The sequence below is a fragment of the Indicator indicator genome, chromosome 1 (assembly GCF_027791375.1).
Source record: "Indicator indicator isolate 239-I01 chromosome 1, UM_Iind_1.1, whole genome shotgun sequence".
NCBI classification, from domain to species: Eukaryota; Metazoa; Chordata; class Aves; order Piciformes; family Indicatoridae; genus Indicator; species Indicator indicator.
The window spans coordinates 16,754,251-16,779,855 of record NC_072010.1 but is presented as its reverse complement, the minus strand read 5'-3'; the positions used below and the strand labels follow the sequence as shown (position 1 = coordinate 16,779,855).

General features: G+C 40.5%; 1 protein-coding gene across 3 annotated transcripts in view; it reads right to left on the bottom strand.

Annotated features, from left to right (window-relative positions):
* The window catches only part of GRIA4 (glutamate ionotropic receptor AMPA type subunit 4), a 238,161-nt gene that overhangs the window by 72,072 nt on the left and 140,484 nt on the right, over positions 1-25,605 (bottom strand). For all 3 annotated transcript variants that reach the window (XM_054400655.1, XM_054400646.1, XM_054400662.1), the window contains exons 4-7: positions 24,355-24,539; positions 4,131-4,184; positions 2,463-2,621; positions 800-967 (exon numbers count right to left, since the gene is read on the bottom strand). In XM_054400655.1, coding sequence (XP_054256630.1) covers positions 800-967; positions 2,463-2,621; positions 4,131-4,184; positions 24,355-24,539 — 566 coding nt within the window. The remainder of the gene's footprint in view (positions 1-799; positions 968-2,462; positions 2,622-4,130; positions 4,185-24,354; positions 24,540-25,605) is intronic.

The following is a 25,605-nucleotide window of genomic DNA, read 5'->3' as shown; positions in this document are numbered from 1 at the left end:
TCCATGGAGTACGTGGAGCATACAAAATGCTTTATTTTTATCCCTAAGAGTCAGAACGTGGATTTAAACCACTTACTCCTTCCTTCTGTCCTTTTCTATCTCTGCCAATTTTTCTCCAGGACTGAAACCTTGACTTCCAGGCACAGAGCTGCCAGCTCTGTCAGCAGTCATGTCTCCTCAGCAGTTTCTCCTGAGTGGAGCCTGCTCATTTGCAATAATTTTAATTCTACTGCATGATTTTTATTTTCTTACTCCCCCATTCAAAGGAAAGGCTAAACCATCTTGACAGAGATCTGGAACTTTCCAGGCATCCATATTCATAAGGAATTCAAAATCCTGACATCAGAGAACACTAGCTCTGGGTTATTTCCTTTTGAAGAAAAATGTACTATCTAGGTGATTTCCCTGGGAGAAATCTACTTTTATTCAAAACGACAGAAACATATTTGAAAGTTTACATTACAGAGCTATGCTCTTTTTTCCTTTAAATGACAGTATCTGTACACCCAGGTTATATGAAAAAGCCAAGAGATGTGCTCCCCAGTTCAGTGGAGGAACTCTCAACTATCTTAACAAAACTAGGAGTAGTTCAAAATAGGCAGCAGTTTCCCTTTGCCTTCATTCCAAGTTATAAACCAGAACAACCAAAACTGCTACAGCTGTTTCCAAATGGCAACTGAAAAATAAATTTCTCCTCTCCCATTACTACTATTGTGTATAACAGCTTTCAAAACACATAGCTCCAAATCAACTAGTACCTAATACTCACAAGGATCACTAGAATAAAGCCTATATTTACCTGTTTTAATGTCCTCTCCATATCAATGCCTTGACCCCATGGAGCTGCAGGGTTAGCGAGACAATCACCAGCATTTCCTCTCCTTGAAATATCGATTTTCTGTCTTCTAAGATTACGGAAAGTTTCAGCCATCACAAGTACTCCATCATAGGTTAATGCAGATGTATACTAAATAGATGGACAAATACAGTGCTTTAGAGTTGTCATGTCTTTACAAAAATCAGATGTTGCAGGTATTTCTAGTTTGATTCATTATGCAGCAGTTTCTAAACCTTTATTTAGAGAAAAACTTGCCTCAAAATCAAAAGCAGTTTTGTCTAAGGAACAAATGTAGGACTGAAAAGAGCACATCGCAGTAGCTCTAGCTTTAAAACTGTATTTCTTAAAAGCAGAGAAATATGCCCCTGAAGTATTATTAAAAGAAACAAATTAAATTGGCAATATTCAATTCAGTTAAGACTCTTAAATTGATTTTTTCCCAGTTGTCTTATATATTAGAGAACAATCTCACATACCTAACTTACTCAAATTTTCTCAGTTCACTGAGAAAATACAACTGAAAAAATCCTGACACCTCCACTACTGGAATTATTAAGAAATACCAAAATTATATTCTTCCTATTGGAAAACCTAGGCTCGATCTCTGAATGACATAGAGAACTAAATGTTATGAGTTTCTATTCTAATTGCAGTAACTGTTTTAGGTGGAGAACATGCCAAACAAAACATGTAGAGTAAGTCTTCAACAGATGTTTGCTTGGAGCAACATAAATAAAGGGACATTTTCTCACTACGATCTTCTGTTGCACATACTGCACTAGTGCTGCTGTTGATATGCCCTCTAACTTCCAAAATCTAAATTCACTTGATTCAAGTCCAAAGCATAAATTTCATGAATATTCACCAAATTATGCAGCTACATTTTGTACTGTCCATGATAATACTTTCTCTAGACTTTCCCACCTACCACTCTCCCAGCCAAGGGAGGGCTGATTGCTTATCTTTGCACAGTGCCCAGCACAAAGTGTCCCTGTTTCAATTAGATATGTTATTCATTAATACAAGTATAGTAAGAGAACTATTTTGATGAAGTCATATTTACAGCTATGGTGTGATTTGCCTGCCAAGAAAATTATAGGTGACAGAAATATTTTGTTATCCATCTGTGAGGGATAGAGGAACACTGGGACATAATTTCACTGTAAGGTCATGCCTGAAAGTGATTACTACACCAGGTTTTGAGGTGGATAGAATTTCCAGAGGAAACTCTAAATGAAATTTAAGGGCAGTAAATTTACAATTGTGGTTATATCTCATATGCAGAAGAACTCAGCTGTCAGAAAAGCTCTGCACTCTAAGTGAATTTAGATAATTAGAATAATTCATGTAAAATTGGTTGAAATTAAGTTGTCAGTTAAGCATTTGACCTTTAATTCCTGTCAGTAAAGGGGTGAAGTTGGAGAATAAGTGACAAAGGACATTAAAGTAGATCAGTGAAATGTGTTGCAGTTTGTGTTTCTATTGTATAATCATAAGAATAGGAATAATTAGTTCCCAGTAATAATAAGATCAACTGCCCTCTTCGTTCATTTATTCAACAATGTTCATTAGAAATTAGGGCACTTGATGGATGCCTTTTGTCATGCTTTGGATCAGCCAATACCTTTGGTGGGGTCTCAGATCCTGGGTATTCTCTCTGGTCCAGCTTCTTCCAGCGCTGCATCAGCTTAGTTACCATTGGAGTACTGAAATCTACTAGTTGAAATCCAGTCACATTGGCTCCTCCATGCATAAATCTCTCCAGAGAAATATCTTTGAATCCCTAGAAAATCAATTTAAGATTTTCTTTGTCCTTGTATATCATTATGGCCCCAACCACAAACATTAGAAGGCAGAGACAGTGCATGAAGATCTCACTGTTAGCGTGAGGAAAACGTGGCATCAGAATCACATCTTTGTAAAACATGGTGGTGATAACTCTCAGATCTCCTATATATGTTAGCTTAGGGTGACCCCCAACATTGAAAGAAAAAAATAAAGTGCACATACTTCCTTACTTATTAGTTTCTCAGGCTAATCTTTTCAGCACATATTAAAAGCCTTCGGTAAAATTCAGTTTTAGAAGCAAAAGTGAACTTCAAAATAAAGCATAATGCAAACTGCTAAAGCAAGCTAAGAAGCAATAATTCTGTTCCTTTCTTACCTCCTATTTAATGCTAGATCAGAGGTATCATATTTTTATTTTCCAAATTCCTGTCTGGCATTTATCAGTGCAAACAGAAGTGTTTAACTTTAAAAAAAATAGGGAAAAAAAAAAGGGGGTACTGACCCAATATCTCAGGGAAAAAAGTTGTTAAGCACAGAGATTTGATTCATGTTTCAGAGGATACTGGCAGGTAACACAACAGGAAGTCATATTACCCACACTATTGAACAGCCAGTAGAGAGCAATGTGTGTCCTTGCTGAGTCAGATGAGTAGATGAGCCAGTCTCCAACATATATCCCACTATTAGTTAACAATAACATCTGATTCCTTATTTACAGCACCAAGGGATTACATGGGAAAAGTTATTTGGGGAACTATAAATTTGTAATGCTGAAAATCTAATTTGTAAGACCTAAGAGAATAGAGACGTCCATTTAAAACGTCTGAGGTCTTGAAAATAATCTGAAGTGATCTTAAGTATAGATACAAGCACAGCAAAGCACAATAAAATATTTTGTGTTGACTAAAATTCCTTCAGGAGAGTAAAAAGAAAACAATTTAAATCATACATTAGACTGTGTCCTACATGTGCTGTGCCTGGCCAGGCAGGTATTTCAGCTTAAAAAATATTATTATTTTAATATTAAAAAGTTGCATTTACTCTTTCTTTAGCCTCCTACAAACATTATCTGTGTGAATGTGCAGTAGAGAGTGAAAATACTGAACTAGTAATTTGACTGGAAATAGCTGATCTTACAGCAAAATGAATGCTCCTTGGAAAATGTAGAAAAATTACCTCAAGAACAGCTATGTTAGTAATACCAAAAAAGATGGGTCAAAAACCAGAGTGTAGTTCTAAAAATTCTAGTTCAGTCTCAAGATACACTTAGCAGTCTTCTATGCTACACTGATTTTGAGAAAATTTAAGAGGGTAACATTGTGCCCTTCTTGTCTAGACGGCTGTAACAGCAAAGGCAAGTTCTTTTATGTACAATAAAGAATGTATTAAGCACTCTCACATATTAGTGACCAACAACAAATGTTGTGTGAAGTGCTATAACTTCATAGTAAAGCTGAATATTCCACTTACCAAGTAGGGTTATAATTCTAGAAAAGTATCTTACCAGGTTGGCAACAATATAATGGTATCCTTTAACATGCTTTCCTACGCTCACGATCTGTGGAGAGAAATAAGAAAAGAAAAAAAGAACAGAGAACAGTGTTATAGTGGTTTCTTTAGATATATATAGCCAGATATATATAAATTCTGAAACACACAGCATCAGTAGCATAGCCAGATATATATATAAATTCTGAAATACACAGCATCAGTAGCATGATGGTGAGAGTCTTTCTCCGATAAGGTAGCTATACCTTTCCAGGTGCTTAATCATGGGAAAAAGTTAAACACAAAGCGACTAAAGTAATGAACTATTAATCTAAGTGTCTTCTGTATGACTGAAAATGTTACTATACCATATCTTGTCAAACAGAGCAATTATCCATGGGATACAAATTCAGATGATCACACATTAACCACAAAGCCTACCTGCTGCCATACTTTTTGATTTTAAACGTTTGGAATTTATGAATCAATCTGGGTTTTCCTCTCTTGGGATCAAACTTGTTTGCCCTTGATATGGTCAAGTACTGTGACTGTTAGTCAGCTTTCAGTAATATGCTAAAGACTTTGGGAGCAGGCATTACTTACTTTGGACTTACTCAAACTCCCATTAATATCAGTGAATCAGTGAACCAATGTTGCCATTTTACTGGAGGGCAGCGGAAAATGAGAGGGAGAAATCCAGTATCTGAAGGGGGCCTACAAGAAAGCTGGAGAGGGACTTTTTAGGATATCAGGTAGTGACAGGACTAGGGGGAATGGAATAAAGCTGGAAGTGGGGAGATTCAGGCTGGACGTGAGGAAGAAGTTCTTTACCATGAGAATGGTGAGAGCCTGGAGTGGGTTGTCCAGGGAGGTGGTTGGGGCCCCATCCCTGGAGGTGTTTAAGGCCAGGCTGGATGAGGCTCTGGCCAGCCTGATGTAGTGTGAGGTGTCCCTGCCCATGGCAGGAGGGGTTGGAACTAGATGATCTTTGTGGTCCCTTCTAACCCTGACTGATTCTATGATTCTATGATGATTCTAAATCACACTTTTCCCTATCACCAACTCAACACATATGAAGAGGGTGCTGTCAAGACATTTTTTCCTACTTAATAAAAAGCCTCAACAGGAATGTGCCCCCTGACATCAATATTACTTCTACATCTATACTCTTGCATTATAGATTAAAACTTCACATTTTGAAATAACTACAGTATCATAGTTTAAACATAAGTGGACTGACATGATTTAAGATATATGTGACATGATAGCAGTACCAGACGCTCAGATTCCGCAAATAACTACAGCTCCCTTTGAACTCCTGGAAGCTGAGGTAGCTTTGGCAATGAACACTCTTAGTGACCTGTTACCTGGTCTGGTTTTGTAACATGTGTTATGAAAATCATTGTCGAACTATCAAATAAAACAAGCACATGGCCAACCTGCAACCATTGAGATATGTCAGATACAGGTCACAGTCAAAATGAGTATATATACTGCAAAGAAATAACCAGATTTGCTTCTGTCCTTGTTTCTAGAAAATGCATGGAGGTACCACTGCAAAATTCCTGGATTTGATGTGAACAATACAGAATATTTTTAAAAAATAAATTTTACATTTTCAGTGTATTCTCTCTTAGGGTGAGTGATAAAGGTACACGTTTAGTTGTCTTAACTAAAGGTACCATCTAGTTGTCTTAACTTCCTTTATAGCCAGTGGAAAAGAGCCAGAACTTTGAGGAAATGATTCATCTTATTCTAAAACACATGTCTAAAATTAATTAGCCAGCTTGTGCCCTTAAAGTGTATGTTTTTCTGCACTGACTAAACAAAGAGCTGATGATTATTAACTCTGATGTATACACCTACATTTTTATGTCCTTAAGGTTAACTGAGATGAATTCCGCCCTAGGAATGTTGATCATGCAGAGAAATGATGCCATATGGATTGTATTTCCAACCAACATTTGACATAATTCTGGTGTTGAATTTGAAGATGTTTATGGTTTCTGCTCATACATAGTTTTCAAAGTAGGACTTGCTTGTGATTAAGGGAGAAAGAGCTTGTTTAGTAAAACAACTTTCTGTAGGTATCTCATACTTTTGAATATCTAAAATATATGTACTATTTCCTTTCTGGTCGTTAGCCTGAACTCCCACTACACTTCAGGGGTGCTTCTGGGCACATCTTCTTTGGCTTCATCCAAAAAAATTTGGTTTATTCATTTATTTTGAGTCTGCCCTTGATGTGCATCTAAGGAACTGGGAGATTGACTTCAAAAGAGCACATTCCTGACACCACATTCCTAGGATGCTCTGTAGGCATGTGGGTCCCACTCTCTTAGGCCCTCAGTACTCATGGGGCAGGTACAAATCCATGTATAACACAAGGCTGAACAGAGAGAACTGTCTTCATTTCAAAAGGAAGATCCTAAAGAAACGGCAATGCTGCCACAGGCACCCATGGTGACTCTGATTAGGGAACAGGTCTGGCACAGCTCTCACTCTGGCCAATTGCAAAACCTGAGACAGGGCTTGGCCTGTCACAGATGGGCTTTGCCAGTCAAATAAGCAGTGACACACTATGAAACTGTTGACTTGGTAGGTCAGGGTCCTGTTAGGTCAAGGAGGACTCTCTGTATGTGTAACTGCCTTTTTCATTGCTTCTGGACGCTTTGATTCGTAATTCTTCTAGTGCTGGCAACCTGAGTGAGTTAAGATTCCTTCCCCTCACAGAATCACTGCGGTTGGAAAAGACCTTCAAGATCATCAAGTTCAACCGTTATCTAATTCTGCCAGGACCACTACTACACTATATCCTTCAGCACCGTACCTAGACAGCTTTTAAATACATCCAAAGATGGCGATTCAGCCACTTCCCTGGGCAGCCCACTCCAGTGTTTCATAACCCTTTTGGTATAGAAGTTTTTCTTAATGTCTAGCCTAAAGCTCCCCTGGTGTAACTTGGTGCCATTTCCTCTTGTCCTATCAGTTGTGACTTGCAAGAAGACACCAACACCAACTCTCTACAGCCTCCTCTCACGTAGTTGTAGGAGTGAAAAGGTCTCTACTCAGCCTCCTTTTCTCCACACTCACTGAGTCTCCTCAGCTGCTCCTCCTAAGATTTATTCTCAAGACCCTTCACCAACTTTGTTGCCCTTCTCTGGTTATGCTCCAGCAACTCAATGTCTCTCTTACACTGTGGCACTCAAACCTGAACACAGTAACCAAGGTGCAGCCTTGACAGTGTTGAATACAGTGGGCCAGTCACCTCTTTAGTCGTGCTGGACACACTATTCTTGATACAGGCCAAGATGTTGTTGGGCTTCTTGGCCACCTGAGCACACTGCTGACTCATCTTCAGCTGGCTGCTGATCAACATTCCAGGTCCATTTCAGCCAGGCAGCTTTCCAGCCACTCTGTCCCAAGCCTGTAACATTACAGGGGGTTGTTGTGAGCCAAGTGCAGGACTCAGCACTTGGCCTTTTTGGAGTCCATACGACTGGCCTCAGCTCATCGATCCAACCTGTCCAGGGCCCTCTGAAGAGCCTTTCTACTGTCCAGCAGATCAACACTCCCACTGAACTTGGCATCATGTGCTAGTTTACTGAGGGTTCTCTCAATCTCCTCATCAAGGTCATTGATAAAGATATTAAACAGGAGAGGCCCCAGCACTGAGTCCTTGTGACCACTTGTGACCAGCCACCAACTGGATTTAACTCCATTTACTACCACTCTTTGGGCCCGGCCATCTGCCCGCTGATTGATGCAGGGGAATATGAGCCCATCCAGGCCTAGTTTGCTCACAAGGATGCTGTGGGCAATGGTATCAAAGGCTTGACTGAAGTTCAGGTACACAGTGTCTACAGCCCTTCCGTCATCTACCAACACAGTACTTCTTCGCTTACACCTTCTAAACTTTTTTTTTTTTTTTTTTGCTGTGTATTCCCACTGCTCTGACATCTTAAACACTACGCACTGATACTGTACCTGGCTTTTGTTACAATGATTTCATCTTATTCAGGGACATTTTAGGAAGAAAGTGCTGGGAAAGGTGAACTGATTTCTGACTGCTTTGGGGAAGGATAAGAGTAGGCAAAGGCAGGATGCTGCACTGGCTTTTGTATATTGATTTGCATGTTTTAATTCAATGATCAAGGTCGTTAGCACCTAGAATTGGAGCTCTTTTATACTGTTATTTGTAAAACTGAAGAAATTGTTAAATAATCAACATTTTTCTGAAGAAGAATTAATAAGAAAATACAACCTGTTTCCTAAATTACCATTAGCAGGAAAGATAACAAGAGTCCTTTCACATATTATTCAGTAGTCATATTATTAGTGAATACTTCATTCCAGTAAAGGCAGCAGGACAGAACCAAACAAAGTAAAACATTAAAGCTCTTAGGCAATCCAGGTTCTTTCAGAATCTACTGTAACTTTTTTTTCCCCAAAATACCATTGTGCCTGTGAGTATCTGTAGAACACTGAAAAACAGAATCAGCCTTAGACTATATATATTATTAAAGGCATTTATGTTTAAGAAAATAAAAAAAGAACATTACTTTGTGATAATTTCTAGTTGCTGATCTATCTTTTTGGAATTAAGAAAATGCCTTATTCTGATTTCAGTGATAATTAAAAACAACTAGAACGATATCCCTGACTTCAAAGTGTGATAAAGGCAGAGCCAGTGAAATCTGAACTCACTGCAGGCTTTAGACACAACTCTGAACCTTCTGACTTTGTTATACAATACTATTCTTTCCATTTAGCTGAATATTAGCCTGGCCTAGGAAACCCAAAAAATATTCCACTATTAAAAAGAAGAGCTACCAGTGTCTACTCTTTTTCCCCCAAGGAGTGGCAAGCTCACTGACTTTGATAAAAACATTTCCAGACTTATATCAGCATCCAAACAGAGAATCAGGCCCCATGTCAAACTCTGTTCTGTACTACTACAAAATGGATATTGCATATAGCTCCTTTTAAAAGAATGTTTAACTTCTGTAGCATGAAATGATCCTAATTATGATTTCCAGAAGATGGAGGTCAGTACAGCTGGAGTGAAAAGGACTTATTTTCAGTCAAATCTTTTCAAAGGGTGATAGCTGTGCATTAGCAATGGGCTTTTAACAAAGGTTTTCCTCTTGCTATTGTGTCACAATCCACTGCCTTAAGAAAAAGAACACCTGCAATAAAATGAAGTCTGTCCAACACAATATAAAAAATGTGGCAACTTGTTAGAGACAGAAGATTGAGACCTGACCTGAAATATTGTGGCAGAAACAGCGATGACATAAACCACAACTGAAATGGGATTTTATACAATATCTGAAGCAAGGCTAAATCTTTTACAAAGCCATAAAAAAGCAATTGAGAAACAAGCATAGTTTTAACAGCTAGTGCTCATGAAAGGGCATTGTTGTTGAGGAAAGGGTGGTCTGTTAGGCTACAGCCACCAGAGAGGATGTCAAAGAAGGTAACAACCAAAGCAGAAGTGGCTCCTTACAAACTGGCCTTTCTTTTTCTGTTGTGAAGACAAGCACTATTAAGCTGGCACAGCAGTGTACATGACTGCTCCATGCATGGCTGAGCAGAGGGTAAGGATGCTTCTCACAGAGCCCCGGTGTCCACCACCAGCTGGCAGGGCAAAGCCCTGTGTGGTGCAACCACCTGGAGAGGTGGTTCAGAGGCTATTAACTAGTGCCATGAGCATAGCTGGTTGCTGCTTTTGCTGTTAAAGTTGTTTGCATTCAAAACCTACTTCCGTGAAAGGCTCACTCAGAGCTAAATGGAATATGCAGACTTGTAGAGGAAAAGGAGGCAAGGAACAAAAGGAAAGATGTAAGAAGGTCACTTTACAACTCCTCCAAACCATTTGTATTCATCCTTTGTCTTCCATCACCTATTTGTTTTTTCAATAACTGAAATTACCTATTTCTCGGTTCAAAACTCATCAGTTGTGCGGTGCAGTGACAAAATGTGTTTTTATTGCTGTGCAGTGTGGGACTATTATAGTGTGCAAAATCCCAGCTGCTTCACAGAAAATGAGCCTATGCAAACAGCTCTTCCTGGCTCTGCTGGGTAAGGAAGATACCGATGCCGGTGCCCACAGCTGACTCCCTCAAGGGGAAGAGCTATCAGTTTGCATTGACATTACAGAGTTGCTAAGAAGCAACGTTGTAGACCTCTAGGGAAAAAAAGCATGAAGAGAAAGGACTGGTGAGGAAAAGGCATTTTATGAATCTCCCACCCTGCTGAGGCTCAGAAGCAATACACAGAGAGCTGCTACTATGTCCCTGAAGTACTGTAAGTCCAATAGTGATGCTACTGACCCGTATTACTGTGTGCTGTGCATATACCAAATTCTTTAACTACTGATTTACTTCTGCCGTTCTGTGTGAGCAGAACTAAGCCTGCATTGTTCACACAAATCAAAAACATACACAGGAAAACCGGAGACAGTGTGAGACAAGGCAAGACCATGCCATTTCCATCCACATCAAGAGATAAAGAAATCCTGATTACAACTAAACTGCATGCAAAAGCAATGTGATCTGTTGATAAACACTTATCTGTGTTGTGCTAGTGACCCTTTGTGCCAATGCACTGCTGTGCTCATGATAAACAGGAATACAAAACAAACTGTGGACGAATCATTGAGCTCATACCTGCTTAATTCACGTGTCTGATAAAGTCTGTCTTCCTGTAACCATTAGGTTGTTTTATGATGTTGTTGTTATTATTATAGTATTTTCTTAAAATTAATTGTACTAGCAATCTAAATTTTATTTGCAACTGTGGTAGTTGCAAAACTAACTTTATGTTAGATATCTGTACAATAGGATTATTTAGACCTTATAATTATTTTCCCTTTTGCATCCATTCTGCTACTTTCTGTTGAAGATCTGTGGAAAACTCCTTTGCTCTAGCAGATACTAGCTTCTGGCTTCTGCTAGCTCGCTGACATTGACTGCATACTTTGTTGTGGCTACATACTAACAAACTACTCTCTGCTCTTTTTTCTCTTGTCTTGTGTACAGGGGGGAGGGAAGGGAGCAGGGAGAGGGAAGCTGTTGGTAACCACCTGGCTTTGTCCAGAGGGGTTTTAGTCCTGTTTATAAATTGCAAATATATGTAAATAATGTATATTTTGTACATATACATTGAATTTCATATTTTAGATTGTAGTTTTGCTTGTAAATACAGCTTCATTTGCTTTCAACTGAGATGGTCTGGCAGCAACAATGCCAGTTGGCAGCTTCAATTAGTAGACACTGGAAAACATTTTTTAAACCAGAAAAATTTACAACTTAATCAATTTAGATAAATTCATCACACATTACCTTTTCAGGTTTATTACTCCTGTGACAAAATACTAAGAACAGCCCAAGGAGGCATGGAATAAGTTGGATTCTGTACTTTTCTCCACTTGCACATTTATTAACTTTCATTTTCATGGCAACTAATGATAAATCTTACCACAACAGCCAGCTCCATTTTATCCATCAGAGAGATTTAGTTTTCAGTGCTAACACATACATGGTACTTTTCAGCTACACATCTCAGGGATCTTTAAGGCTGGAGAAGCTGAGGATCAGCAATGTCAAATACCACACTGGAAAATATGACATGGTTCCTCCAACTCTAAGTGAGGACAAGATGCATAATCATCTGAGGAACCTGAAGATATACAAGTCCATGGGGCCTGATGAAATGCACCCCAGAGTCCTGAGGGAATTGGCTGATGTGGTTGCCAGACCACTCTCCATGATATTTGTGAAGTCCTGGCAGTCAGGTGAGGTCCCTGGGGACTGGAAGAAAGGAGACATCACACCCATTTTTAAAAAGGGTAGAAAGGAGGACCCTGGGAACTACCAACCTGTCAGCCTCACCTCTGTGCCTGAGAAGATCATGGAACAGATCCTCCTAGATGCCATGCTGAGGCGCATGGAGGACAGGGAGGTGATTCAAGATAGCCAGCATGGCTTTACTAGGGGCAAATCCAGCCTGACCAACCTAGTGGATTTCTATGATAAAGTGACTATGTCAGTGGATAAGGGATGACCTATGGATGTGATCTACCTGGACTTCTGCAAGGCCTTTGACACCGTCCCCCACAACATCCTGCTCGCCAAGTTGGGAGAGATATGGATTTGATGGGTGGACTGTTCAGTGGATAAGGAATTGGCTGGGTGGTCACATCCAGAGGGTGGTCCAGATGGAGAGCAGTGACAAGTGGTGTCCCTCAGGGGTCTATACTGGGTCCTGTGTTGTTTAATATTTTTATCAGTGACATAGACAGTGAGACTGAATGCACCATCAGCAAGTTTGCCAATGACACCAAGCTGAGTGGTGTTGTCGATACACCAGAGGAACAGGCTGTTATCCAGAGGGCCCAGGTGAACCTGATGAAGTTCAACAATAGCAAGTGCAAGGTTCTGCACCTGGACCAGAACAATTCTCACTATCAATACAGACTGGGGGATGAGGTGATAGAAAGCAGCCCTGTGGTAAAGGATTTGGGGCTGCTGATGGATGAGAAGCTGGACATGAGCAGACAGTGTGTGCTTGCAACCCAGAAGGTAAATCACATCCTGGGCTGCATCAAAAGATGAGTTGCCAGCAGATCCAGAGAGGTGATTCTACCACTTTGCTCTGGTGAGACCTCACCTGGAGTACCGTGTACAGGTCTGGAGCCTTCAATATAGGAAGGACATGGACCTGATGAAGAGGGTCCAGAGGAGGGCCATGAAAATGATTAGGGGGTTGGAGCTCCCCTGCTACAATGACAGGCTGAGGGAGCTGGGGTTCCTCAGCCTGGAGAAGAGGAAGCTCCAGGGAGACCTAATAGCAGCCTCCCAGTACCTGAGGGGGGCCTACAGGAAGGATGGGGAGAGACTGTTTACGAGGGCCTGCAGTGACAGGACGAGGGGCAATGGCTTCAAACTAGAGAAGGGCAAATTTAGATTGGATATCAGGAAGAAGTTCTTTACTATGAGGGTGGTGGAACACTGGAACAGGTTGCCCAGGGAGGTGGTTGAGGTCCCTTCCCTGGAGATATTCAAGGTGAGGCTCAACGAGGCCCTGGGCAGCCTGCTCCGGTTTGGGATGTCCCTGCTGACTGCGGGGAGGTTGGACTGGATGACCTTTGGAGGTCCCTTCTGGCCCAGACCATTTTGTGATTCTATGAAAACTGAGTTAGACAGCTATTAACAGTAGCCAACACACTGGGCAGCTACCTCCATATCATGATTGTTAACAAGTATTGTTAGCTATTATTAATTAGGGTTTATTGGCTTACAATTTTTACAATGTAAAATTAATGATACTAATACCTTGCTCTGTGACATCTTTGTATCCATGTTTAATCTCTAATATTACAAAATACAATGCACATTCCATTTTTTATTATTATGTATCAATGCATCTGTGTCCACTGAAGCATTAAATATGTGCCAGATGCTGCACAACAGTTTTCACCTCTGTGTTTAAAGGCAAATAAAGCCCTGGATGAGCAGCAAGGCTTGATCTTCCTGAAACAGACCACTGACAGAGCTGAGAAAAGTGGTGCCTGTCTACTGGGAAACAGCCTGTTTAGTTCTTACAGGCAGAGGTAGGCAGGGAGCAGGAAAAAAAAAGACTGGAATCAGGCTGTCTGGTAGACCAGGAGCCAAGCTAATGATTTCTGACAGCAAAAGTGATTCACTGTACATAACTCTGAAGAAAATGCCTCTCACAGCAGACACCTTGGAAAATGTCTAACACAGAGTGCTGAAGCTTGAACTTTGTGTAGTTCAGAGATGGATGGTGGAGAATGGAGTTCCTACAGTTGGAAAAAGAATGGAAATCCATTGTTATTCTTGTGGAAAGAAGAAACTTTTTTTTTTTCTGAATAGAGTTATGTAGATGCTCCTGTGTTTATATATCTGCATATACAAACATATAAACAAATACTGCAAATGTTACTGCATAAGAAAAAGCCTGAGAAAACACAAATTAGGAGTAGCAATATGGTCTTTCAGAAAGAAGTAAACATAGAAGCTCTAGGCAAATGCTGAGCTTTGCAAGAAGGTCATTATGGAGACACACTTAAACCTCAATTCCTAAAAAACTGCCCCAGAATACTATGCAAAATTAGCAAAACATAGCACAGAATGAGGAACCAAAATGAAGGAGAAGCATGTTGCCTGGCTTAGTGAAAGATTTTTTAGATGTGGTCACTTAAAGTAGCACAGAGGTGATCTGATCACCCTGGTATTCCTTCTAGCTGTTTCTGATGCAATCACATTATGGGTTCGCAAGAATCAATACAAGATGATACAGTTCTCAAGAGCTGCTTATAGGTGTGCCAACAGATTAATGAGAGACAAATCTGTGTAGATCTGAGCCTTATTTTGTGCCTCATTCAACAACAGCAGGACAATCTGAGTGCACACTGGATAGAAACAAGCTTTGCAGGAAAGCTCCTGGGGGTTCTGGCAGACAAGTTTACCATGAGGCAGTCCTGCATGCTCATGGCAAAGAAAATCAACACCCTCTTGGAAGAATGTATTAACAGCAGATCAAGGGAGGTGATCTTTTCCCTCTGCTCAGCTCTTATGAGGCACATGTGGAGTGCTGTGCCCAGTGCTGGGCTGCCCAGTACAAGAGATCAGGTCCAGAGAAGGGCCACAAAGGTGACTGAGAGGTGAGGAGAAGCTGAGAGAGCTGGGACTGTTCAGTCTGGAGAAGAAAAGACTCAGGCAGATTTTAGTAATCTCTATAAATACCCAATAGGGTGGCATAGGGAAGAGGTTAATTGACTTTTCCTAGAGGTAGACAGCAATAGGACAAAAGACAAAGGACATAGATTACAATTAAAAAAAAAAATTCCAATTAGATGAGACTATATTTTTTAAATTTTTATTTTTATTTTTTATTTTTTACATGAGGTTTATTTTTCACATGAGGTACTAAAGTACCAAAACAGGGCATAAAGGGCTTGAGGGATCTCAGTCCTTGGAAATTTTCAGAACTTGACTGAATGAGTGACCTGATCTAAGACTTCTGAACAGTGGAGATGTCTGGGTGATCTTCAGAGGTCACTTCCAACAACAGTTACTCTGCTATCCTGTTTGTAGAACATAGGTGTTCGTGCCAATACTTCGCAGTATCGTTTGCAAAACCAGGCTCAAAATCTTCCTAAAAACAAATTCCACATCTCAAAGACTCCAGTCTTTCTTTCTGGCACCTTATTTGCTCAGCAGTATTTAATATGTACTGACAATGAGAATTCTGACAGAAAAAGAAATGGGGACCGATTACTGTTAACTTCCAACTTTTGCATTTCACGCTCTTCAAGGCTTCTTGCATAATTGTAAATGTCCTTTTAATATAGATTAACATCAAAAAGAAAAAAAAAAAAGAGGACCAAAAGAAAAGGGCTAAAGTATTTACAATTAGCAAAACTATTAATCACTATCTAAAGATTTGTATACTACATTGTTCAGCTTAATTGTGAAATCTCTGTGGAGCATTGACTACATTGTATATTGGAACTAATTTCTGAGCACCAAAGAAGCTTAGAAGTAATAGCTGTGAGATCAGTTATGGCTGAGTAAATGACAGTCTGCTTCTCTGGTAATAAGTGTTATTATTAGTGTCTGAAGAAGTAAAAAGAACAAATATCATGGTTGTACAAATAACATATGTTTTCACTGAAATCTTCAGAATTATTTTCTGTATTATTCTTCAAATCTGACCACAACTTCATTATTTTATCACACTTCACTGCTGCTTGCAAGTTCATAAATATAGGAATAAGAAAAGAAATCTATAGCATGTATTTACTGAAGGTAAACAACTAACTGAATGCAAGTAAAATATAGAAGACACTGCTATGACATTTCTTTAAATGTATGTTTTGCTAGATATAGAATCATAGAATGGTAGGGGTTGGAAGTGACTTCTGAAGATCACCAACTCAAAACCCCCCTGCCAAAGTAGGATCACCTAGAGCAGGTCGCACAGGAATACAACCAGATGGGTCTTGAAAGTTGGTAGAGAAGCAGACTCCACAACCTCTCTGGGTAGCCTGTTCCAGTGCTCCATCACCCTTACAGTAAAGAAGTTTTTCCTCATGTTGAGGTGGAATTTCCTGTGTTCTAGCTTGTATTCGTTGCCCCTCATCCTATCACAGGACACCATTGAAGAGTCTGGCACCTTCTTGACACCCTCCCTTCAGATACTTATCAACATTAATAAGATCCCTTTTCAGTCTTCTCTTTTCCAGACTAAACTGTCCCAGGTCTCAGCCTTTCCTCATAAGACAGATGTTCCAGTCCCTTAAACATCCTCTTGGACACTCTCTAGTATATCCCTATCCCTCTTGAACTGGGGAGCCCAGAACTGGACACAATATTCCAGATGTGGTCTCACTAGGGCAGAATAGAGGAGGAGGAGAACCTCCCTTGACCTGCTGGCCACATTCTCCTTAATGCACCCCAGGACACCATTGGCCTTCTTGGCCGGAAGGGCACATGGCTGTCCCATGGATAACTTACTGTCCACCAGGACTCCTTCTCCATGGAGCTGTTTTCCAGCAAGCTAGCCCCTGATCTGTACTGGTGCATGGTGGTTTTCCTCTCCAGGTGCAGGACTCTACACTTGGTCTTGTGGAATCTCAGGAGGTTTCCCTTTCCCCAGCTCTCCAGTTCTCTTTACTAAGGAAACTATATTTGTGCTACTGATCTGTCTGTGGTTCTATTTATTAATTTTCCAGTAAAATACTTTTCAACCCATTCGGCATTTTCAGCTATATTTGAAAGGAAGACAATGTCTCTAACACACCATTGAAGATATCTTGGACATGTAAGACATTAATTCTGTACAGTCCTTACTAATACTGGCTGCAGGGTAGAGAGCTGAGATGTATATGTTTTTGCCATCAAATAGATAAGAAACACCTGGACACCACATCTCCTGTCTGATAGCTACTAGTCACTACATAGATACCGTTGATTTGCACATACTTCTTGATTAGCCATTTTAAGTGCTATTTCTTGCTTAAGCAGTGCATTTTTGAGAAGATTTTTATGATGCTGGTAGTAGCAGTGGTTTAAATGAAAAAGAAAAGCTCACAGTAACCAAGAAGGTATCAGCCCTCACTGTCTTAGTAATTCTAAACACTGATTCATCCTGCTATATGCAGCTTCCAGGTTGCTTCAGATTGCACTGATACAAATTAAGCAATGAATAAATACTATTGAGAATAAAATAATGTGAGAACAAAAGAAAAAAAAAATATTAAACTGTGAAGCCTCACTTAGCATTTCAAAAGTTCAGCTTAAATTGCTGTCTGGTACTAACGTTGTTTGGGCTTTGTCAGTAATAAATAAACCCAGATTTATTTTGTAGCCATGCTTATTTTGAAACATGAGTTCTGAATTTCAAATAAAAATTCTATAAATGTAAGATTAAACTATGGTTTTCTAATTTTGGTAGAGACACCCTTTAAACTTAGGCTGCCTTGACAACCAGTTTTTGGTGAGTAAGCCAGAAATGCAAATCAATACAGTACTTTAGCATGCAGAAATAAAAATAAAATGAAAAGAAGGAGTAAAAGAAGTAGGAAAACTCCTAGTGAAAAGTGAGAGCAACACATGGGCCTGATTCTTGATGTGCCATATGCAGTAAACAACTACTTTGGCCTGGACTGTTCAGATGCTGTACCACTTGCTGCCAGTGTTAGCAGATTAGTTGGCAGGAAATGTAAATCACAATGTTACGATGTGTTTCAAGTATTCATTTCGTCTTAAGCAGAACGTTAGTTGTATTAAGCACTTTAGAAACACAGTTTGGAAAGAAGAGGTACACATGCAGAGAATTTTCTCTCTCTCTCACTGACTTTCATCCTTTGATTCAAATAGAATATTTGTGTTCTTAAAAGACCACCTGCTGAAAGTGTCATGAAAAAAGGGATGTTGATACACAAAGACCTAACAGCACTTGACAGAAGAATATGAATCACCAGAAATGCATTCTGCAGCATAAGCTATATCTATTATATAAAACTGTGGAGATGATATTTTATCTTTCTGTGGTTTTGTTTGAGGACCTTTTCTTTCTACCTTGTTCCAATAAGCTGGCAACGCAATGGTAAAAGCAATCTCTAATTTCATGCATGTGGGAAAATGGGGCCTTATCTAACACAAATAAATAACTATGATAGTTTACTTTTGAAATTAAAAATGTGGCATATTTTTATTATGGCTCTGTATGAACAGATGAAACAAAGAGCCAGGAGACACTTCATCACATTCAGTGAGAACTTAGGAGGTTCTAGAAAACATTCTGTTAAAGAGTCTTCCATAACTGTTAAGAGTAGATGTACTTTCTCCAAGATGGAAACAAACTTTCTGCATGTTCTGGGGAAAACTGACATGAATCTTCATACAATCACAGAATCATAGAACGGCTTATGTTGGAAGGGACCATAAAGATCATCTACTCCCAACCACCCCTGCTGTGGGCAGGGATACCTTCCATCTTCATTTTGTTTTTGCTGCTCCTGTACAGCAAGGAAACACACCTTTTGGAGTTAGTTCTGGAGGTGGGCAGCAGTGGTCATGCATCTCACTGGATCAAGGACCGTGAAGCTGCCCAAAGCACCAGTGCTGCCTAGGCTGCCCTGAGAGGCCAAGGTGAGGGAGCAGTCTACAGCCAGTTCCACACCATCCCAGCCATGTATCAGCTCCACACTGGCAAATTAAAAAGGGTAAATCACATTCACCACTTAAAGTGGGTAAGTAAAGCAAACATGGTTTGAAGTCTTGATGTTTGCAGTCTGTCTTTCAGGGTCTAGGATCTCAGGATGACAGGGTCTGCCAGAGGAGTATGAAGAAGTTTCACTCATAGGTAACAAAATATTTTCCTGGTTATGGCTGTTTAAAGTATAAAAAAGAGCTAAAATTTTCTTGGTATGCTTAAGTCACAGCAGATTCTTGAGAGCAGGTGGAGATCTACCAACTCAAATAGACTGAATATGCTGTTTGTCTTAACCAAGGAATCAAAGTAACAACTCTGCGACCCTGTGGAATTGTAGTCTTTACACAGGACTTTTTGCTGAGCTGTGCAAACCGGCACTAATACAGAAACCAAGCAAAATGCTTCCAATCAACCCCATATATCTCCAGTTGCTACCGGTGGCTGTATGGGCTTATGTGAGTGAGCATGACCAAAGAGATGTTTAGCTTTATTAAGAAAAACATCACAGTCTTGTAAGTTTTGGCATAGCCTTGACAGGTAGGATGTGAAACCTTTTCTGAGACTAAGACAGAGGTAATCTAAGCAAATTTGACATAAACACTTATGTGCAGGCTGAATGCATCTCCTGAATTTAATGCTGACCCTACTCTCTCTTTCTAGAGTGGAAATCTGAAAACAAAACTAACTCTCTGTAGTTTGCCCTTAAAAAGTGTAGAGGATTTGCCCTTGCCCAAAACATCAAGCTCACCACAGCAACATAAAAAAATGAAAGAAAGATCTTACAGTGGAAAATGCATATCCTGGGTTGTGCACAGGGGGGTTCTGGATTTCAGATATGCTGTAAGGTTCCAGGAGAGAAATTTTCCCTGAAAACAAGCCTCAGGTATGGGGTGTGGAGGTTGCTTCTACACACACCAAGGTACATGGAGAGGAAAACATACATAAGAAAAACTAATGAACTAAGGAAAATATAGGGAACAAAAAGAAATAGAAAATTGTAAGATTAAAGTTACACAAGAAGTGAGGAAACAGTAAGGTGCTGATTTTCTCAGCTGGGCAACTGAGATAGGTCAGCGAGCAGAAGACACCAGGTCAGATACATGGGCACCAGGTATGGGCAGGAGACCAGCAGGTAAGCTCACTGTCTGAACACAGACAGGAAAAAAGTCACCAGTGTGCACTGTTTGAGGTCCACAGCCACAAGAAGTGTGAACATGTATGTGTGTCTGTATATGACATGGGCAGTCACTTGAGAAGAAACCCGAAAGCCCACAAGCCAGTTTCTCTCCCTTCATTAGCATAGATTTAAGGGCAAAGAACTTTGAGTTACAGTCTCATTACTGAGATTTAATTACTTTTCCTAAATGTTCTGCAGAACATTTACTTGCACATTGCAAAGTATTACAGTATAGTCACAACTTAGGCTCTCAATTACAGGAGAACTAGGCAGGAAAGAAGTTGAGTTAATTAGAGTTACTGAAGCTTAATCAATTCCTCTGTGTATGCAGGGAAGAGCATGCCAACTTTTAGTCCATTTGTGAAGCTACTTTACCTGTCTGCCACAGGTTATCACAACCCTCATGTAATGGGAAAAAGACAACTGCTGATATTTTAAAATAGCTGTTATTTTGCATTTTCTACATTGAGCTAGACTCTTTTTGCTTCAATCCCGTTTTTGGCAGACTAAATATTTTGTGTTCAAGATTGTTTCTGACTGCCCGTCCTTAAGCAGCACTTCATCTCTGAGGACTTGTTTTGGAGACCCATCTTGTACCTCAGGCTTACTTGCAGATCAGCCTATCTAGGAAGATGGAGACTTTCACAATTGAGAGCAAAGCTTCATCTCTTCTGTATACTTTGTCTAGCCTGGCGGTAAGGCCATACTTGTTTGTACAGTGGCCTCCCTCTGAAAGGATGGAGAGGATTACCAGGAATGTTGGGGAAAAAGAGAATTCACATGATCTGGAAAAAATCACCAAAATATTTTCTGAAATATATTAATTTCAATTTAATTAGGGCAAGCGTAAACACACACACACACATATATATATACATACATACCTACATACATATGAGCAGTAACATAACCACAGGATACATCCAGTTGGAAGAGATCTCAAAGATCATCCAGTCCAACCTTTGACCCAGCACTGAAGGGTCAACACTAAACCATGTCCTTAAGCACCAGGTCCACAAGCTGCTTAAACACTTCCAGGGATGGTGACTCCACCACCGCCCTGGGCAGACCATTCCAATATTTGATAACCCTCTCTGTGAAGAAATATTTCCTAATATCCAGCCTGAACTTCCCCTGGTGCAGCTTGACATCATTTCCTCTAGTCCTGTTGCTTGCCACCAAAGGGAAGAGGCTGCCCCCCTTCTCGCTCCAACCTCCCTTCAGGTAGTTGTAGAGAGTGGTGAGGTCGCCCCTCAGTCACTATTAAGAAAAGAAAAAAACCACATGCCTAAAAAAACAACTTCTCTCGCATCAGTACCATAGATTTAGGGCAAAGGCTTTACACTTCAGTGTGAATAAACACCAGCACAACTACAGAACAGCTTATTTCCTGGGTAAAAGTCATCCCACTCAAAATTAGATGGTAGCCAAATGAGTCATTTCCTAAAAATACTTGTATGACTGACTAAGGTACAGGTATGTTGCAAGTTAGATGTTTATTTCTACCCTCTGCTCTCCCTGAGCAATTAATGGAAATAGGACTCAATGAACTTTCATGCTTGCCCTGTTGATGTGCTAGCCAAATTCATCATGTCTCATACAGACTGCTGAAGCAAGGCACTTTATTTTTCTGAGTTAGCATGCTTGCATGAAGTACCTATTTTACACATGCAAAACTCAGACTTGCACGAGGTCATAGAATATAGAATTGTTAGGGTTGGAAGGGGCATCAAGGATCATCTAGTTCCAACCCCCCCTGCCGTGGGCAGGGACACCTCACACTCTACATCAGGTTGCTCAGAGCCACATCCAGCCTGGCCTCAAAACTTCCAGGGATGGGGCTTCCACCACCTTCCTGGGCAACCTGTTTCAGTGTCTCACCACCCTCATGGTGAAGAACTTCTTCCTAACATCCAACTGAATCTCCCCATTTCTATTTTTTTTTCATTCCCCCTAGTCCTATCATTACTTGACACCCTAAAAAGTCCCTCCCCAGCTTTCTTGTAGGCCCCCTTCAGATACTGGAAGGCCACAAGAAGATCTCCTCAGAGCCTTCTCTTCCTCAGACTGAACAGTCCCAACTCTTTCAGTCTGTCTTCATAGGAGATGTGCTCCAGCCCTCTGATCATCCTGGTGGCCCTTCTCTGGACATGTTCCAGCACCTCCAGATCCTTCTTGGAATAGGGGCTCCAGAACTGGATGCAGTACTCCAGGTGGGGGTCTCACCAGAGCTGAGTAGAGGGGGAGAATCACCTCCCTCAACCTGCTGGCTATGCTTCTCTTAATGCAGCCCAGGATGTGACTGGCTTTCTGGGCTGCAGGTGCACACTGGTGGCTCATGTTGAGCTTACACAGGTTATGTTCCTAAAAAAGAACTCACTATCCAGGTGCTGATCTGGAAGGAAAATGAGTAGCAAACCAAAGGCATATGTGAGGTCATTGAGATCCAAATATGTACTGGATTCTTAATCTCACTTTGCGACTGAGTGGATCCTCTATGTCAATACACCTACACAGGATGATGGGTGTACTTCAAGACTTACTGGACTGTAGCATACTTTTTCTATGTCACATTTGCATGCCACATAGAAGAAATCTGCTGCATACACACACACACACACAGAGCTGAGAGAGACATGATTTTTCTGAATGTACTTTAAAAGCCCCTCAAGTTGAATGTTCTGTTTCACTACAACATAGTTTGAATTGGGGGAGGATTTCATTATAAGTTGTAGAAAGAATGTGTTAAAATATAGAATCATAGAATCAGTCAGGGTTGGAAGGGATCACAAGGATCATCTAGTTCCAACCCCCCTGCCATGGGCAGGGACACCTCACACCAGATCAGGCTGGCCAGAGCCTCATCCAGCCTGGTCTTAAACACCTCCAGGGATGGGGCCTCAACCACCTCCCTGGACAACCCATTCCAGGCTCTCACCATTCTCATGGTGAAGAACTTCTTCCTCACGTCCAGCCTGAATCTCCCCACTTCCAGCTTTATTCCATTCCCCCTAGTCCTGTCATTACCTGATATCCTATATAATGGCATTCAGAACAAAAGAAGAAAAAAAAAAGGAAGAAAAAAGGCCAAATGAATATCTATAGCAATATGGCATCATCGATTACTTGCTTGGCAACAATCATAGCAAAAGTCCTTGTTAAATCAGCCATACTATTAATTCCCTCTTTACCTTCTGCAAGGGAAAGTAAAACTGACATATATATTCCTATGAGTAGTATTCTATCCATTTCTGCATCACAAATGACATTTCATAGTTCTGTGACTCGGGCAGCAGATGCATCATGAACATTTTTGCAATAAAATCTTAATTCCTAATGTGCTAGCAGAAAAGCAGCATGGCAGTGAGGGATCTACCACCAGCAGATGGCATTAATTCCCTGCAGTTCCTGCAGCAGCAGGTACTGAACCATGTACTTGCACCACATCAGCATTAATACGTGGGATCATGCGGGAAGCAGCTAGTTAACCACCAGCTATTTTCCCGTCATTTGATAAAATGCTCTTTTCAAAGCATTATTTTATTTTTCCCATTACCTAAGAAAGATCTTATACACAAGCACTATATGAGATGGATTTGTCACATCAGAGTAGCAAGATTTTATATTCACTTTAAGCACTGGTACAGGTCCTAGCCAGTGCAAGCCAGTCTGTCTGGCCAAGTACTGTCTTTATCTGATGGCAGCTTTCCATGAATAACTGACAAAGAACATGACCTTCCTTGCCAGTTCAATAGCACCTTTATTCTGCTGTTCTTCATGTTCATAAATAGTCTGCTAAGGTAATAAAACTAGCAGTTTAAATGTGTGTAATAATAATTGCAAAGGATTTTATGGCTAGAAATATGTGGTCTATGCTATTCAGTGAAAAAAAGAGTAATACAGGATTCAAATAAGCTTTTCTCCCTCAAACAAAACTGAGCTTTACCCCCACAAAGGTATGGACCAAGGACATCTTGGCAATTCAGCAACATCATGTTCTGCTAGCCATAAGACCCTGATGCAAGATCTATCAGGCATGGAGATACAGGGATTCAAGGCTAAATGTGCAGCTACCCTAACTGATTTGCTGAGTGGGAAAGGATGGGGTCTCACTGTTCTGACGTGCTGAGTATTAAGTATTATATAGGAAATGCAAGGAGCAGGCAAGTGGACATAGAAATATATGCCCATGAAGAAAATTAAAAGAGCAGGCAATCTCATTTCCATTGAGAAAATAAACAAAACAAAATGCACAATGGTGTCTCATCTGGACTTTCAATAATGCAGTTACAATGACATTAAAAGCAGGTATTACCTGTTCTAAGAGATTCTGAAGTCTTTCTATTTCACAGTCTATTACAAACTTCTTTTCTTGCCTTCGGTCCAGATCTTCTAAAAGTCGCCTGTAGCTGGCATCGTTAAAATTCTCCACACAGATGGCACTGACTTGCCAGCTATTTTGTCCTGCTTTTTCCATAATAGCTTGAAGTATTGAATAACCTAAAAAAAAAAAAAAAAAAAAGATAAAATATACTAGTAATGCAATCATTGAATTTTTGGAATAGCATTTGTCTTTAATCAATATTATGTCTCTTCATATTTGTTCCTGCAGGGAAGGGAATAAGAGACTGTTTGGATCCCTACCTATGTTGATAGCCATGATCAGTGCACAGTAAGCAACTAACAAACATTGCAGTTGCTGTGATCAAAATGCTTGCAACAATTCTCAGCATTATGAATAATAAACACAAACTACTCCAGTCAAGCATGCAGCTTCTAAGATTGGGTTTGTACAGGACATGAACCAGATGGAGAGGGTCCAGAGAAGGGCCATGAAAATGATCGGGCAGTTGGACCACCTCTGCTACAATGACAGGCTGAGGGAGCTGGGGTTGTTCAGCCTGGAGAAGAGGAGGCTCCAGGGAGACCTAATAGCAGCCTTCCAGTACCTGAGGGGGACCTACAAGAAAGACGGAGAGAGACTGTTTGCAAGGGCCTGTGGTGACAGGATGAGGGGCAACGGCTTCAAACTAGAGAAGGACAGATCTAGATTGGATATCAGAAGAAATTGTTCACTATGTGGGTGGTGCAACACTGGAACAGGTTGCCCAGGGAGGTGGTTGAGGCCCCTTCTCTGGCAATATTCAAGTTAAGACTGAATGAGGCCCTGGACAGCCTGCTCTAGTTGGGGATGTCCCTGCAGGGAGGCTGGATTTGGAGGTCTCTTCCAACCTGGACCATTCTATGATTCTATGACATCTAGGCATTTTATGACACAGCATAGAAAAAATCTGAGCCTACTCATTCCTCATTCACCAATACTACTTGCATACTGCAAAAGCAATGTCAGACATTCAAGTGCTTTGCTTTCATTTGTTGTTGTTTGGTTTGTTTTTATTTGTTTGCATTTTTGTTTGGTTGTTTTTTTTGTTTTGGTTGGTTGTTTTTTGTTGTTTGTTTTTCTTTTGATAGAATTTAGCCCAAGCAGTTTTTAATGCATCTTAGTAAGAATTCTTTATGTACACACACCACACACACACACACACACACACACATATAGTATCAC